Below are 17,825 nucleotides of genomic sequence, written 5' to 3' on the forward strand. Positions count from 1 at the left end.
AAACTATAATTTAATCTTTACTTCTCTATTCCTCGCTGCGAAATAAGAGAGATTCTCTATCATTTCATCATTTTGCATAATATATAGAGAAAAACTTGAGTATTTATTTTTTAATTACAGAGATGTTTTATTTATTTTTTTTTATTTTGGTTGATTTAATTTATATAATAATTAAATTGGTTAATAGGATTTTTTTACAGCAAATGAAGTAATTATTTATTACGTATTTGATGCAACATCACTAATCTGATGAGGTATAATTCATAGTTTTATCACCGAAGACTTCTACCTTCCTCTAAAGCCTTCCTTCTCCGGCTTTCCTTTTTATATTCTTTCTTGAATAGAGACCTGAAGTGACAAGTGAATGGCGTGCCACCCTCGAGAGGGGGAGGAGAGGCATAACAATAACGTCGCGCTGTTCCTCGCCGCGAAATAAGTATCATACTGTCTCGTTTTCATATACATGCGGGCGATTTCAGACACGGGACGACCTGTCGCAATTGCCACTGTCAGTTCGCGTCGGAAAGAAGCCTGCGATTATGCGCGCGCAAACTCTCGCATGCGTATGTATATATATATGTATATGCACGTGCAAACGTCACCTACTCTATCGCGCGCAAATACGAGCGTTATCGTTGATCTAACTCCATTCCAATTGCGTCTGAGTACCAGATGACAGGAGAGCGACAGCTCATCCTCAACGTGAGCCGTCCGTCCCCCGTCGTCTATCATCGGTAGAAATATATATCATGCATAATTTTATCGCGAATTAAATTAGAGGCCGGCGCACAAATGTCGTATTGTTCCTTCTTTGACTATTCTATCGCATTACGTTCCCTTTATATATATTGTATTAATAACTCCACAATATATCACATTTAGCACTTATTACTATCTTGTGTAAAAAAAGTATAATTATCCAGTAGAAATTTTTTTTTTTTTTTAAACTATATTACATGATAATACACAACGTACATTGTAGCCTTCTTTCTATATGTTTGTAAGGCAAATATTTTCACATTATTAATCATTCATGAGTTATAAAAATTATAGTATCTCATTATAGATCGCAAATGTTTTGTAACTAAATAAAATCATACGGAAGTTTAAAGAGTTTGAACAAATGAAAAATATCCGAAAGATTTTCGACGAGAGGGAACAATCTTAACTCCCAATTTGCAACAACAACGCGATAACTGTAATCTATTATTATTCCCTTCGTAATAGCAATCTGAATTCAAATATCACGTAGTCGAAATATATCTCGATACCGCGCCGTCGGCTGCCCCGGGAGCCCAACTTCTTGTTTTCGCGGCGATGCAATGTGCACGCCATTTATGGGGCGGTACATAGAGAGCGGGGGAGAGCGAGGGAGATGTGCTCTCGGCAGCGGCGAACGCCGTACAGAGCCGAGAGGTGCCGGCGGATAAAAGAGCGAGAGAGGAAAGAGGAGCGGCAAGGCGAGAGGGAACGCGAAGGAACCTCCATCTCAGGCTCGAGATTTCATTAAAATTCATGAACCGTACGCGCGACTTGCGCCTCTTCGCCGCGGTGGTCTTTGAGTTTTGCGCGTTACGAAGAAGCGGCATGGTACGTGTACCGTCCGTGGATGGACGAGAAAGAGAGAGAGAGAGAGAGAGAGAGAGAGAGAAAGAACAAGGGAGAAGAGCGGAAAAGCAAAGAGGAGGAGAAGGGGAAAGCGACGTCAGCTATGAATAATACAGGGAACTTCTAATTGCGCGAGACAAAACTCCATGTAGTTGGAAAGTTTTGTCCCGGCTATACGAGGAGGAGAACTTTCGCAACTCTCGCAAAACTTAGCGCTTGTTTTACCGCCCGACTCATCCTCCTTTTATAGGTATACGCGCCGCGTCGTCTCGCCGGAAGTCACAGCGCGGAATCGCCGCGGCTCTCTTATATATCGTTACTTCTCGGTCGCATTCGCACGCCGTTCGCTGCGAACTTTGTTTCTTTCACCTTTCCGATCCCTCTTGGAATTTGCTCCGAGATGCCGACAAGATGCGTTCGCTCGTCTTCGCTCGGTTATAATCAGCGATTCTATACAATCTCGTTCATTTTATCTATCCAAGATAAAGTAAAAGGGATAGATAAACGAATTTTAATATATCTTTATCTAAAAACACATATTATCTGTAAATTCTTTTTATAATAGATATTATTTATTTAAATTCTGGTTTTTCTTTTTCTGATTTATAGTCTTAAAAATTTCTTTTTTCGTTTGAAATTTTTTAATGTATGGAACAATGCTTGTGCAAATTTATTCCGACGATAATTAAAGCCATTATTCGACACGTCGTTTCTGTGTGAGAGAGAAACGGTCAATAAACTCTTCTCTTTTGCGCTCCCTGTCTCATTCTGTCTCTCTTTCACTATCCAACGACCTATGCTCCGCATAGGTGTCGGCAATGAAGAGAGGGATATCGTTTCTACGGTTAGGGTGTGTTCAACCCCCGTACTCAGGGGTGGCTGTAACGTCGCTCGTAAAAACACCGTAAACTCGACAGCAACAGGTCCCGTGTGTTTGCCGCAGAAGAGCGCCGCCTTCGAAATATGACGGGAGTGCGCGGGGCATCGCGATGCCTCGCAGCATCACTGGTGATCTTTTTTTTTTTTTTTTTTTTTTGTGACCTCCCTTCGCCTTGCGCGATTATGATTACGCGAATAGCGTCCAAAATTTATTTTCGTCGACAATCAAACGCGCGCGTGAACGCTGGTTTGATGTTTCGACAAGATTTTTAAAAATAAGATAGAAGCTCTTCTCTCTTTCTCTCTCTTTCCCTCTATCCTTATATTCTACAGGTGTTAAATTATTGGAACGCATCGGCCATTTCCAGACATCACGTTGAAAGCGTCAATTCTCAACGTGCCCAACATCGTGTCGAGATATTCATCATTTATGACTGCTCGTTCCGTGAATCTTTTATAAGCATCGTCGGACTTTGTATGAGCCGGAAGGAATCTCGGAAAATTCGCGTACCCGGTATCATCTCGTTGATTCTGACATTTTTACACGCGACGGTTACCAGAACGGGCCGGGCGACCGTCATTTTCACGGAGATAATAGGGAGGACGATGAGAAAAATTGTCACGGCAAAGGATTTCGGATTCTCGTCGCGTAAGGAGTCTGCGACAGAGTCGACCCTTTCCTTCCTCTGCATGTGCATGCATTATGCATGCACAGTGGCGTTTGCGAGAAAAATGTCTTGGCAGCCGCAAAGCACGGGGTGCAGTTGCCTTGCCTCTCTTTGTCTCTCTCTTTCCTCCTCTTTGCATGCGGCGTTACCAGTCCTGTATGTAAGGTGTGCAGGTGTGCGTGTGTCGATACCGGGGGGTCCAGATGCGCGCAACTTTGCTGGCGGCCTTAATTGTGCTCGTAAGATTCTTTAATAATGGCATACCGTGTCATAGAACGCGCTGCCAAGAAGCAGCTCGCAAAACGTGAATATCGGATCGCGAGACGGTATTCTCTAAAACTTCTCGGATAAATCGAGATAAAGCTCAATGAAAAAGAGCCGTTTCTCCTTGCTTTCTAAAATGTAAGAAAGTATATCAAGTCTAGAAAAGGCAAAAAGACAGAGATAAAAATCTATCAAGATTAAGGTAGAAAAAAAAAATGAACCATAGGCAGAGCCGAGTCACAATAATGCGTCTTCAGCTCCATTCTCGATATTTCCACGACGGTTTTTCCACGATTTGATATCGAGCGCCTTGCCCTCCCCCTCGACGAGAATTCGGTGGGGATGAAGCTGAGCCGACTGTCCACCCTTCCTCAGGGACGGATTGCCCTTTCTGGCCTTTTCATGGGCTATGTCTGATGTCTATGGCTCCATTAGAGCCTATATAAGGGAGTGTTTCTTTCAATCTATTGTTCTGGCAGAAATACACCTCGCATTAATATATGATATTAATAAAAAAATATTTTCTCGTGCAGCACACACCGTATATTGCGTATTTGTGTCTATGTTATGAATTTATCAGATTTATTTGGAAAAATATTCAAATGCAAATTTACGCTTCTACGAGAGAAGCACTCGCTACTTTCTAATCGAGAGAGATGAGATTACTGAAGTTGTACAATTTATGGATTAGATGTGAATAACAAAGTTTTGCAACGTAGTGTCTGTATCGCGGAAAGTTTCGTATCGAAACTTCAAATTTAGTTTAGCAGTATTTCGCGTATAAGAGACAAGTCTCTTCGTTAACTGGAAACCGAAGAAATCGCAAAGTTGAAGGGAGAGGGGGGGCGGGGAAGGGGGAAAGGTAAGGGTGGTTTTTCCAATGATGATGCATCGGCGGAAAGCGTTTACAGCACTCGCGGGAGCCACTAGCGCGAAAACGAAACGCGAAGGAGATCTCCAGATCTTGTCCATTCTTAAAAAACGAGTTCTTGTATGAAAAATTTCTCAAAAGTTGGAGAATATCGTAAGCACTTAAATGGACATTTTCAAATATAATAAAATAACTTTGTCTCAATTTCTTTTTAGTTCTTCATTAACGATATACTTTTAAGAAGAAATGCTAATTTTAAATATGATAATTAAGATGATATGTAGAATTCAATCTTGTTTGTAAGAATTTTTTACCACTTTAAAAGTAGATCTCTAAATTTTTCTGAAATGTCGCGTATGGTTAGAATTAAAATTAACACGCACCGGCATCTCTCTCGACCATTTTCTCGATCCGATTTTGCTCGGCGCGAAAGGATTCTGATGCCACCGAGTGGAGAGAGCCTACGGGTTCTGTTGGAATTCTAAATTTTAAATTGCCCGAAGGATTCAAGTCGGAAATTGAACCTTGACCTTTTTCTCCTCGACGGCTTTCGATCTCTCTGATAGGATTGGTCCTACGGTCGTGAGAAAGCACTATCGTCGTTAGGTTTTATCGCGGATGTTTTGGCGTCAAATATAAAGTACGCCTCGAATAATTTTACTAGTCGCCTCACGGTCGAAGAGCGCGTAAAGATTCTTCGATTTTATGCGTTTCTCTGCATTAAACGTGGCCGATCATACATTGCGATTACGATTTCTGTTGGAGATACTTCAAAATTCAGCAGAGTATCATTATTTTTACGATAGATAACATTATTGAATTACAAGTCTAAAATTAAATTTAAAAAATATTCGAGCGAAAAATGAATCGCAATAATTTGAAAGTATTTTGAAGTATTGTTAGCGTTTTTTTTTTTTTTTTTTTTTTTTTTTTTTTTTTTTTTTTGCGAACTCATTCCGCGAGGGAGAGAGAATTTTGTCATAAGTCTCTGGAATAACAGGATCTTTTTCGAGATTACGTGGCCGATATTTTCGATATTCGTCGTAGTCGAAGACGTTTTTTAAACAACGCGACGATGCGTGCCTCACGACGAAAGTTACTCGACGATAAAGAAAGAGCAGTAATTTTCCCTCCCTTTTGCATCCCGTCCATTGACGTTTATGCGTTCGCGCGCGCGAATATAGTACGCGGCTGCAGCCAGTGCATCCGCGCGAATGCACTCCGGAGATTTTCCAGGCCAAGTGTCCAAGGTGTTATTCGCGGGGCTGCACACGCCGTAGATCATGGTGTTTTCAGCATCCACATCCACACCCGCGTTTGCGCGCGCGCCTACAAACGTATACCTAGATACCACGCGCCGACTGAGTTATTTTCTGATCGTTGCCTCTCCTCTCGTTCTCCGCATATAGTTTGGTCCACTGCGTATAAAGAACGTTGCACCGCTGTTTTGAATATTTTATAAATTCCATAAGTATAATTTTTTTCGTTAACATGGACTTGACAGACTCTTCTCTTATATACGAATCGAAAAAAACACGATAAAGAAACGAATAAATAATTTAATTTAATTTAATTTTAATTGATTTAAATACGCAGAGATATTTAACATCATGAATATCATCCTGTAATCAAACTGTTGATTGTAACTTTTTCTCAGATTTTTTTTTAATTATCGATGCTTTTTTTACACTGATAATAATAATAATAATAATTTTTTGTTAGCAAAAATTTGAGAGATAATTTGTTTATATCCAATATTCAATAAAATATTTTAAGAATAAATATTTTAAAAAATAGACATATAATAATATATCGCGTGTAATCTCTAACTAGATTGTATAAATTTTTCTTTCGCATTTTTTCGCAGATTTTTTAAATCATTTTTTCCTTGCGTTTTTCTTATCTTTCTTCCGGCTCTAATATCTTTCAAGACACGCGACTGGATCATTTTACGTGAAGCACTCTGTATATACGGCTCACGTCGGTCGGTCCGTGGCTACATAGGCATCGCGACTCGTGCATATATGTATATGTATACACACACATACACATACATACATATATATATGTGCACAGAATACACGCGCACGCTCGCAAATACGTACGCAAACTCACACGTATACCGGGTGGCTCGAAAGTGGTATTGGTCTCGACGCGAGAGCCACTCGATCAATACACCACGTTGCCTCCTGCGCCCTCACCCCCAGGAACGTCGGTGCACCCCTTCCACGCCGTCCCTGTCTCTTCTCTTTCTCTTTCTCTCTGTCGTCCTCTCTTCTATCTACCGACTACCCCTCTACAACGTGGCCGACGTGTTCGCCCACTCTCGAGAAAGGGACGATACGGTGGAAACGGGCTTTCGGCCGGCCAAAGACTTGCTCGGGAAGGAAATACTTTGCTCAGCAGAAAATTTTTTGACACACACTCCGATGTGAACGATGTGGAAAAAAAAAATCCGGTAAATTCGCGAGAGCGAATTCTCTTCTAGAATGAAAAGCGACGATATTTCGCGAAATTCAATATTCCAATTTTCGATAAAAGGGATTGAAGAAACGAAGGTATGAAATGTATTTAAGAGCATGACGTTATTTATAGGAGAAATTAATATCCTTCGCGATTTCGCTATATATATCTCGTTATTGACGCGCGATATTTTCATCTCGCATTCCTATTCTGCTTATCGCGCGTGGGATGGATACGGTTAGCCGCTAAATAGATCGGCCACCCTCGGTGATCGCGGAAATCCTTTCGGAATTTCTCGCCGGATTCCCATGGTATTTTCGATACTGACTTTATCATAAGCTCGCTCTCCCGATGTTCCAACGACCGCGGTGGCAGCAGCTTATGCGCGTGAAATAGAAACGGATTGAGTCCGTTTCCAGTTTGTCGTTGAGGGTCCCTATTCTACCAGGCATAAGGTTATAGAGTCATTAGGCGTTATGGACTTGTTTCGCCGATGGGGCTTATAGACTACTACAGAGAGAGAGAGAGAGAGAGAGAGAGAGAGAGAGAGAGAGACCGGTGCACGTAGGCGTTTTCCTGTCGTGTTTATTTAATCGATTACCGTTGCCGTTGAATTTTACAGTGTCTGCGGACGAAACGTGCCTCTTATATCCCATGCTCATAAATTCTTATAGCGGCAAAACTCTATCATCGGCGTTGTGGGTCGTTGCAATCTACAATGTTGATATAAATAGATATATCGTATAAGTATATTGTCCCACTTTGCTTTACATAGCAAATATTTTTAGCATCTTGCGTACAGCATTAGAGAAATCGGCACGCCCAAAAATCTAGGAAGTATAAATACTTTCGAATATATGTGAATAGCGATAACATATATTTTACGGCGAAATGATTCATAATTGCGTTATAATGCGATTTTATGAACTATAATAATATAAGAATCGAGAAAATATTTTTTTCCCTAGCTGTCGTAAAGATCGACGACTGTACGATTTATTTTTTCGCACGAGGCGAGGTGGACGAGGAAGGGTTGATGGTCTTCGGGATACAGGATACGGCACTGACCATGCGTGCGAGGGATGTTTCCACCCTCCGCGCGACGATGCCGCGGGGGCAGGAGGATGGCGGAAGTGGGGGAGGGAGGTACACATTCGGTACACCTGCGCTGTATATTGCGGAAAAGCCGGACTTGCCAGGCAATAAGAATTTCTTTCTTCATCCCTCTCGCGGCTGCCCCCTTCCCTCCACCTTGCTGCCGTCGACATGCAACCCTTTATTAAGACCCCCTTTGCCATCCACCCCCCTCGTTCCTCCTACGCTCCGTTTGCGAAGCGCCATCACCTTCGACCTTTTTATCTACCGGTCCACCCCTCCCCCCCCACCCCCCTCCCTCCGCGTCTCGCATTGTCTCGCAACAATGTGGACTCGAGGCTAACTAGTTTCGCCGATACGCGCGCGTTACCTCAGCTGAAAAAAGAAAGTAGACACGACTCTGAAAATGCCGTCTTTCGTCTCGTGTAACTCTGTACAAACTCTACGCAGCTGTAGACGCAAGTTTGAGAGAACGGTGTCTGTAAAGTCGCGACGGCAAAAACAGTACTTACGGAGTTTCTTATATAACTTGGCGAACGCATAAGTGAATAATGAGACGATCGTCTCTTCTATAGCCCTATCGCGTATAAGTCATTTCAAAAGACTTGAGAAATTCATGAGATTTACACGTGGAACTCGCGCGATTATTCGCTCGACAAGACAAGTTTCTCGAATCGTTAAAATAATCATCTCGCTTCTCGAACATTCCAAGTGATTTCACTCTCGCGTGTGCTCTCTGCACGCGGTTTTTCGAATCAACACGCGCGAGCAATTATTAAGCTATAAAAAAGGTGCACGTACGTACATACGTACGTTGGGTTGAGACAAGTTCTCGAGGGTTTCCTGAACAGGAATGCCACTTCAATAACGAAGCCGAAGCGCAGTCGAGGGGCTTAATTTGCCTCGAGACGCCGCGCTCGCTTTCTCCTGCACTCTCCGCATACATATATACATAGTTTTATATATATATATATATATATATATATATATATATATAACGTGTACGTGTAAATATATATGTATCCGAGCCGGGGATGCCTTTCATAGTTATACTACCGTGCCTGTCTCCCGTTGCCGGCTCCATGCTCACGTCTTCGTTCGTGTATAAACTATAGCGGGTCTGTGTGTATGTGTGAAATACATAGCACGCCTAGACTATTTTGCAGCGTTCCTGCCATTCTAATATCCGCGTTTCATTAAAAGATCTCCCGACCGACCTCTCTCGGTTGCGCCGTTTCGCATAGCACGCGACTGCACTTCGCCTATCCCGCAAGACGGACGTCGTATACTCGGTGTCTCACAAATGCCACACGTTTCTCAGACGTATATCGGTCCCGACGGACCGACCATCGGCCGCGTTTAGTACGTAAGTTCCCTTTTCGCGAAGTAAATGTACGAAGAGCAAAAATAAACCGTATCTATAATTTATAAATGTCATTTTATCATTGACTTTCAACTTATGCAACTCAACTTGCAAATTATACACTTGAGTTACTTTAAACTTTTCAAACATCTCATATGTGTATAGATTATATCGATATTTTGTCGAAAGCGATGTCTTTATCACATGACCTAATAAATTAAAAAAAAAAAAAAAAGCCACGATTTTATTGCGCTAAAATAATGTGATATTACTATAAATGTTTTCGTTTACATTTCACATATTATTGTATGCAAAACACATAATCGATGTAGTCCAAGATCGATATAGTCCGTGAACGCGCGGTGTGGCTGTGCAATCACTTAGAAATTCATTGTGCGATAAAACCGCATGCGAGGACTATTAAACTTGTTGCTCTTCGGCACGGCCGTAATGGAAATGAACAATGGCTTAGTAATACTTGAGAACAGTAAAACCGAAAGACTACTAAGAGCATTATATTCTCACATAGCACTACCACTATATTTTAGTATGCCAATTTATTATAAATCGCATTTCAAGTACATTTTTTCGGACCAACAATTAAAAAAAAAAATATACAATATATATATATATACATATAAAATCATTATCATATTAGATAACGTTTATAATATTCAGCAATTCTTTTTCTGGTTAACTTATTCCAATAAATCTAAAATTAATTTAATTAGGAAGTTTTTCAAATTTAAATCGCATGATGTCAAAGAGCTGTTTCTGTCGGTGATTTTATAGGAGGCGAATTTAATTATGCTTGCCTTTGAATCGAACGTAAGATTTCGTACGCGCATATATTGTACAGAAGGAGGCCGGACGCAAACGCAACAGTATAATACGGTATAATACCGCCGTAAGGGGGTTAAGAGTAATTCCTGTCGATCCGGGGGCTCGTCCCTTTCGACGTTTACGATGTGTTTTACGCGATCAAAGCGAGCCGTAACAATTATTGGGCGATTTCGCGGCAATAAAATTTTATTCGACCCCCTCTTCCCCTTATCCGTCTGTCGCCTCCGATCGCATTCCATCGCGAGCTGGAAATGGTTCGCCAACTTTGCACCCTCTTGCTACATTAAAATTCGCCTTTGTTCGCTCGGATGGAAGGATTGAGGAGTAAATATTGAGTTGTTCGTAAACTTTATAGCGATTTTGACAGAGAAAGATCGAAAGCGATATATTATTTTTATATATTTTTGTATAGAGACATCTTTAATCGAAATATTTTATCTTTCCGAGCGAGAAACTGGGGTGCACGTCGTATCTAATATCATGCGAATTACTTATTTAATTTCTGACGGAATTTTTGATGAAACGTAGTATAAAGTAAAGGCAAAATTAATAAATTATTATTAAATAAATTATTATTATTAATATATTTCATATACAATATATATTAGACATGTTAGATCTAGAGATGACGGCGATTCTATATTAAACGCGTTATTTTCAAAAACGACCGAGAGTACATATACTGCCTTCGAGGCAGCCAAGAAACGAAACGCCGATATTCTCCATCTTCTCCACTTATCCCGTCCAGGCAACGGAAATCGATGGCCGCCGGCGATCGTTCCGGACACCCGGTACGTCGAGCGCCGCGCGTTGTGTACATTTGGCCGCGTTTTCGCGTCGAGTTTTGATTTACGGGGTTGCGAGGAGCACGAGAGGAGGCGGGAGTTCAGCCACTACGAGCGGAAAGGGGACGGAGTATTCCGGCGGAAGTGGCTGGAAAAAGGAAGAGAAATAATAGGAGGGAAAAGGGCGCGCGGATGGTTGGGGGTGGTGGTGGTCGAAGTTGGACGGGTGGAACATGGCGAAGATACGGTCGAGCGAATTCGAGTCGTAGGAGGACGGAAAAATAGAAAGGGGGTTGAAAGAGAGAAAAGAAAGGGGACGGGAGGGAAAGGATGGCGACGTCGATCCTGGAAAAACATCGCGTGGTGTTGCTAGCGAGAATACCACCACAGCGCGTTCGCGCGGGATCCTTTTTTCGCGGGCAACGGAAGCACGAAATTGCCGGAGCGCGAAAGAAATCGACGAAAAGAAGTTCCTTCTCTACTCTCGCGAGCAACATAAACCGGGAGATGTACGCGCGAGCGAACTCTCTCCCTTTCTCTTCCCGTCCCTTCACCCCTCCTCCCCCCCCCTCCCCGCGCCACACAATTTCGCAAAACATTGTTTCCACCGCGGGTGGAAAGAGAGTTTCGAGATTCGACCGACCAGAAATCCCGGCACGTCGCCGGAACTTCCGCATCGATAAATACGCGATCGACGGGATACGGCGCGAAACTGCGGATGCAACTGCCGAGGGTAATTCGCGCAGGGTGTTACGGGAGACCTTATGATCTTTTCTTCGTGTAAAAATTACGTATCCACCTCGAGAATTTTTTTTCTTATTGCAAGTACAAAATACTCCTAAAATTTTTTCTTCTTACGTATGCATGATCTACATTTTGTTTAATTTTGTATTTATAGCATCATTTATCATTTAGCTATCGAATGCACGAATTATTTTTCGCGCGGTTTATTACACAAAAATCCCGATAAAGATATAGAAGATGGATCGTGCGTTTGGAACATTTATGTTAAACCGTTTGAATTAAATCCGATCGAGAGAACGGAATATGTATCCGATTTCGATAAAGGGGTTCTCAGACGCGCGTTTATCGCGTTCGCTCATTTTTTATCTCGACATTCGAAGCCGGCACGCGAGCTGGCATCGCGTCATGTCGCGTCGAATGAGAGAGGATGAAGGCACACGAAACACGAGCCCGGCCGTCTCGATTTCCTTCGTAAATCAGGAGAGCTCGGTATATTCTTACGGAGCGGTGGCATCGATATCGGATCCCAGGAGGGACGCAGGCACCGGCGTCTTTCTTTCATCCTCTCCGATTTTCTCTCGGAAAGCGAATTTCTACCGTCCGGATTCACCCTCGAATTAAAAGAGCAGCCATCTCGGCTGCCTTCTCTTTTCCCCTCCTTCTTGCAGACTTCTCTCTCTCTCTCTTCTCGTTCAGTCCCGTTTTAGGGAATGAAGGTGTGAGAAAGAATCGAGGAAGCGAGGAAAACAAATGAAAAAATGAAATAAATGGGAAATAAATTTAAAATGTTGATGCTGCACGAAAAGCAGATAAAAAATAATTTAATGAAAAGTTCGTTTAAATTATCAATCTGTATCTGTATGATAATCTGTATGAGGCAAAATATTCAAAAGGATAATAAATTTATGACTCTATAAAAAAGAAAAATAAATTATCAAATCATCTCGGAAGATATTAATTTAATTCTAATTTTAACTGAGAGAATTTGTACATGTCAATTATTAATATTAATAACTCAAAGTAATACATACAGTCATTATTTTACTATTTTGTTCCTCTCGTTTTTTTTTTTTATATGCTCGATCATCGATGTATATGTAAGAAACATTTTTATTACATTTGATATTTCTACACACGTTATTTACATATTCGCGTTGAAATGGCGACGAAGTTGTAAAGAAAAGCTGTCCTAATCTCGCTAACGACGTCGGGTGTATGATAATTCAGACCATCCTGCCACGGATCTTACGACAAAGTTCCAACCGGTGCTCTTAAAATAAGCGAGAGAAGGAGAGAGAAAGAAAGGGAGAGCGACAGGATTCCCGCGTGGAAACAACCCTCGAGATAATTTAGATTCGTAAAACGGAGCGAAGCAACACAGAGAGAAGAGAGAGCGAGCGGTGTTGGAGGACGCCGACGGTGTGTATTGATCTAAACGGGAACCCGTGAAAGCAATTAAGATAAGGCACGGTAACAAAGGGTTGTCGGCTGCTACCCGCTTTTCGCGGTGGGAAACAGCGTGGCGGCAGCGGATAGGGAAAGGGGGATATAAATGTAGCAGATACACGAGAGAGGAAAATGCAGGTCGATTCGCTGCGGATGTTAAAAAGCGTTCGAGAAAAGCATTGGATAAAGAAAAGGCGACAGCGGACACACGAGAGCTACTCGTAATATGTTAATCTACAAAGTTATTATATTTCGCTAGCGATTGCATGTCCAATAATATTAGCATTCGTGTCGGATTATGATTTTCTTAGCCGATCATGGTCGTTTCGCGGCCGACGCGAATTAATCGAGCGATTAGCTCGCTCTTCAACGGATCGTCGTATTAATTTAGTTCTCACTTGTGTGCGAACGATCCTCGAGAACGACGTTACGTTACGTCGACGATCTGGCAGGCAATACGAATTTATATACTGGCTGTTCCATACAAAGCCTCACGTCGTGTCAATCGAGGGGGTGAGGGGGAGAGTAAGCAAGGAAGATAGAGACGGAGCGAGAACGCGAGAGTGAGAGCGGACCGCTCAGGCAGACCGTCTGAGTCGTAAAATGTTAACTGCTAGTAAAACTGAGTTTACGCGCTTGTAAGGACCCCCGTAGGAGGTTGCCGTCGTCCCTGGCCCCTCTTCGGCATGGCAGCACGCAGAGCCGCCCCTTACACCCCCTAATAGCCAGATTATTGCTCGTAAGCCAGCCACCCCCGCTCGAACCCCCCGCCAACATTCGTTCTCTTCGCAAATACGAAAATAATTTCGAAAGAATGTTTAATTCGCTCGCTTCCTTATAGTATATTTCGCTAGATGTATACACGCATCGTTCGGTATTTCACGCCGCGATAAATACTACCTCACACATAAGTTTCCAATATTTTCATATTTATATATACACATATATATACTATTAATTTATTATAAATAATTTCTATACTGAAACTTTATAATATTTTATCGAATAAATAGAATTGAATATAATCTATAAATTTCTTGTTAAAGCTATTAATATAAGACAATTTATTATTGGTAGTTATTAAAATAGATAGAAAAAAGTATGTAATGTAATTTAACAAAAAAAAAAATCATCTATTATTTATTCTTATAAATAAATTATAATAAATGATTTTATTGTTACATTAATATACAAGAATATGTCCGTCAAATATACTAATTATGTAATTCAATGTTGATTGCAATCCTTTTTTTTTAAATATCTTTTTTTCTCTTTTTAAAAATTATAAAATGCAATATAAAATTGAGGGCCATTACAGCGGACGCTAAAATCGAGAGGATTAAAAATGGAATAATCTTTTCGTAGATAAGAAAGAAGATAAACATTTACGTCCACTCTGAAACGGGTGCTCGTATCGGTGGTCGAAATTGCTCGACCTTTTAACTTTCAATGGTGCAAGTTCTTTCGCATCGCCGTAAACCGACCTTTTATTCCGCCGTCTTCGGCGCACGATGCCGATCCGGAGGTTTTTCATTTTTAATTACCCACAGTGCTGTGAAAAGTTACCGGCGCTGCACGGAAGTTTTAATGGCAGCGCGTTGACTGTCGTTAACCCCTTCTTAAGTCGACCGTGGAAGTGCTGTGGAACGTGCTACGATTTCGAAACTTATTTGATTTCATTCTCGGAGCTCTCTCGTTCAACCTGACCGTACACATTTCTCGTAACTCAATTTTCAACGTCATCTCCTATTCGAAACGCCGCCGATCGGCATTCGTTCAATCCGGAAACTATGGAAACTCGATTTTCATTTTCCAAGACAGTAAATTTTTTTTTTTTTTTTTTAGTGAAAAATAATTTTAGTAAATTTTGCCGGTAGCTTCGATGACTTTCTTTTTAATGATTAAGTTGTCGAGAGAAAGGACGCTTTATTTGAAAAAAATGTCGCCTCGTTGTTCAAAAAAGCGCCTGTTTCAAAGAATCTCTCCCTAGAGTCTTGCCGAAGAGACGGAATTTTAGCCCTCCGTTTCTACTTGCGTAATTGTTACACTTCGTATAAATGCATTAGTCCCGCGCATTCGTTTCACGCCTCCGCGAATCCACGAGAAGTCTCGTTCGTTTCCCCCTTTTTTCGCGTCCCCGGGGACTTTTTTTCACGAGCCGTGGCGAAAAGTGGCGGAGGCGAGAAAAGTTTCGAGCGAATTCAAGTAGCGACTTGGGCAAACTGAGAACATGCGAGTTCATTCATATAAACCCACACCTGAGAAATACGATAACTCGCTAAAGTTATCATGCGAGTTTTCGCACACACTCATAAGAAGTTTATAATGTGTGATAAAATATTTATAATACATATATTAAATCAATAATAAGCTAAAAAAAATTTTTGCGAAATTAGTTTTTATGTTCAAATAGTTGCCAATAAATTTTTTTTTTTTTATACACAAAATTTTTATATATCATTTTATGATTATAAATGTATTTTTTATTCTAATCGTGACGTTATCAAATCGTCGTCAGCAAATCTCTCAACAAGTTTTCGATTCGTAATCTTGCTACATAAGGTTTTATTATGCGTGATTCGCGCGGAAAAGCTTATCCTCTCTGACGAAGAAATTTCTCGCTTGACGCTTCCTTAAAGAAGCCGAGAGCTCTATTCCGCTTCGTCTCGCTTCTCCGTATGCATGCCAGCGTTTGCGTTCGGAGAGGGTGCTAACCGTCGAAGACGACGGGGCTGCATCTTTGGCAGGAAGCCTCGCGCGAGGATGGTGGAAAAGCTGGCGTGTACGAACGACGGTAGTATAGAAGGTCCCTTGCTCTGCGGTTTTATGGGTCGTCCAGCTCCATCATGCGTCGTAAAAGTATAATAAAACCCGCTGTTACACCGAGGAAAACTACCCGTTCTAAACCACTGCATGCACCGGGCCCTTAAAACGAAGAGGAGAAGAGGAGGCGACGGAGAAACGTTTGGAGAGACGGCCAAAGCAAAATTGATTCTTTTACGATCGACAAACGCACGATTCTGAAAGTTGGAGTCGCTGCGCGAACAATCTCTTAGATTTTCACGAGAATATGTTCACGTATGATAATCCGATATCTCCCTTTTCCCGACGTTGTTTCGAATCGAATCAATCGAAAAACTTTAGAAATATGAAAATTGCAAACGCGAGAGATAATATATACTTTAACAAAGGACAACGTCACACAATTCTGTAATATAATTATTTTTGCAGCAATAAAAAATTAGAGAATATTCTCCTCTATTTCTAATATTATTTCTCTAGAATTATTCTTGTAAATAATTTTTGTATGCAATTTTTTATCTCACATTCGTATTCTCGTCTATTTTCAGTTTTGTCATTGAGAAATACGCAAGAAGAGGAACCACCAGATCCGCAGCTGATGCGGTTGGACAATATGTTGATCGCCGAGGGGGTCGCTGGACCAGAGAAGGGTGGAGGCGCGGGAGCTGCCGCTTCGGCATCCGCAGCAGCCGCGGCTGGACCACCTGGCCAACCAGACAACGCCATCGAACATTCGGATTATAGAGCTAAACTCGCCCAGATTAGGCAAATTTATCACCAGGAATTAGAAAAATACGAACAGGTTTGTCTGCAAAATATATATATATATATATATATGTGTGTCTGTGTGTGAGTACGTTCATGTGTCAAGAGCGGCTGCATCCAACTTATTTGCGGATGCTCTGTACTTTCGTCTCTAGATCGCGTAATGAACATTTATTTGTTATTCGCGTTATTCGCGTTTCCGCGAGTCTAAACTTATATCAATAATCGCTGACAAATGCAAACTGGTTAACTGACCGGACTCATTAAGTCAAACGGGTTAAAGTTTAACTCTCGTATTGATTTTCGCAGCGCGCGGCGCCGCAGTCACACATTTTTCCGTTTGCGCGCGCTACATCGCGAAATATCCTCCCCCTCTCCCGCGAAAATGATTCATTCCGACGAAAGCGCGAGCGCGTTCGCTCTTTATGCAAATCCCGCTTATGAATATTATTCGCGGCTCGCGCGCCATTATCGGCGCGATATCGGGTATTGAATTCGGATCGTGGGAATTACATTCGCGTCGTTTTATCCGTTTTGTCCGACTTTACGAGCGCGTGAAAGGGGGAAGAGAGAGGGGAAAAAAAAAACAAAAAACGGAAAGGGCACAAAATGAACTCGCAGCGCATAAACGAGCGCCATTACTCACCCTCGGCCGGAAAAACTCCCGGCGAAATGAAAAATTTAAACGCGTAGCCGCGCGGTTATCGTCGAGATCCGGCAGCTGACAAATTTCGGCCATCCCGGCCCGCTATCGGCCGACTCGATTCCCCGCCGTCGATAATCTCTCCGCTCGTGAAATTCGACGACGTCGACGCGAATTTATCGTTCACCGACGATCTCGCGGTCTCGCCAAGGTACGTTTATGTTATGCGAAGTATCGAAGAAGCGAGAATCAATCGATTCTCTCATTGTAACATGCTACTGAACCGTTAACATGCTACGCGTTGTAATTTTAAGCGATATGTTTTTCTGAGATATATACACATTTTTTTATAAACTTTTATCATAAAACATCGATAATTTTTTTGTATGCAAAATGTATATATCTTTTAGGATTTATATTCTCTTTTAAATAGAATCAGAGTACCATACATCGATTACTATTCACTAATCGTAAAATCAATAAAATGCTCGGTAAAATCTTGTCATTGTTTTAATGACGCTTTCGCATTGATTCAGTTTAAAAAAGTTATTAATAAAAATTAATTATTTTCAATTTTAATACAATT

At 41.5% G+C, this 17,825-nt stretch overlaps 1 protein-coding gene across 10 annotated transcripts in view; it reads left to right on the plus strand.

Moving 5' to 3' along the window:
* Window positions 1-17,825, plus strand: part of Exd (PBX homeobox extradenticle) — a 45,181-nt gene that overhangs the window by 11,045 nt on the left and 16,311 nt on the right. For all 10 annotated transcript variants that reach the window (XM_070315604.1, XM_070315613.1, XM_070315667.1 and 7 more), the window contains exon 3: window positions 16,380-16,633. In XM_070315604.1, coding sequence (XP_070171705.1) covers window positions 16,380-16,633 — 254 coding nt within the window. The remainder of the gene's footprint in view (window positions 1-16,379; window positions 16,634-17,825) is intronic.

The sequence above is a fragment of the Polyergus mexicanus genome, unplaced genomic scaffold (genome assembly GCF_030449975.1).
Source record: "Polyergus mexicanus isolate NDT 795.1 unplaced genomic scaffold, iyPolMexi1.0 SCAF_1, whole genome shotgun sequence".
Taxonomy (NCBI): Eukaryota; Metazoa; Arthropoda; class Insecta; order Hymenoptera; family Formicidae; genus Polyergus; species Polyergus mexicanus.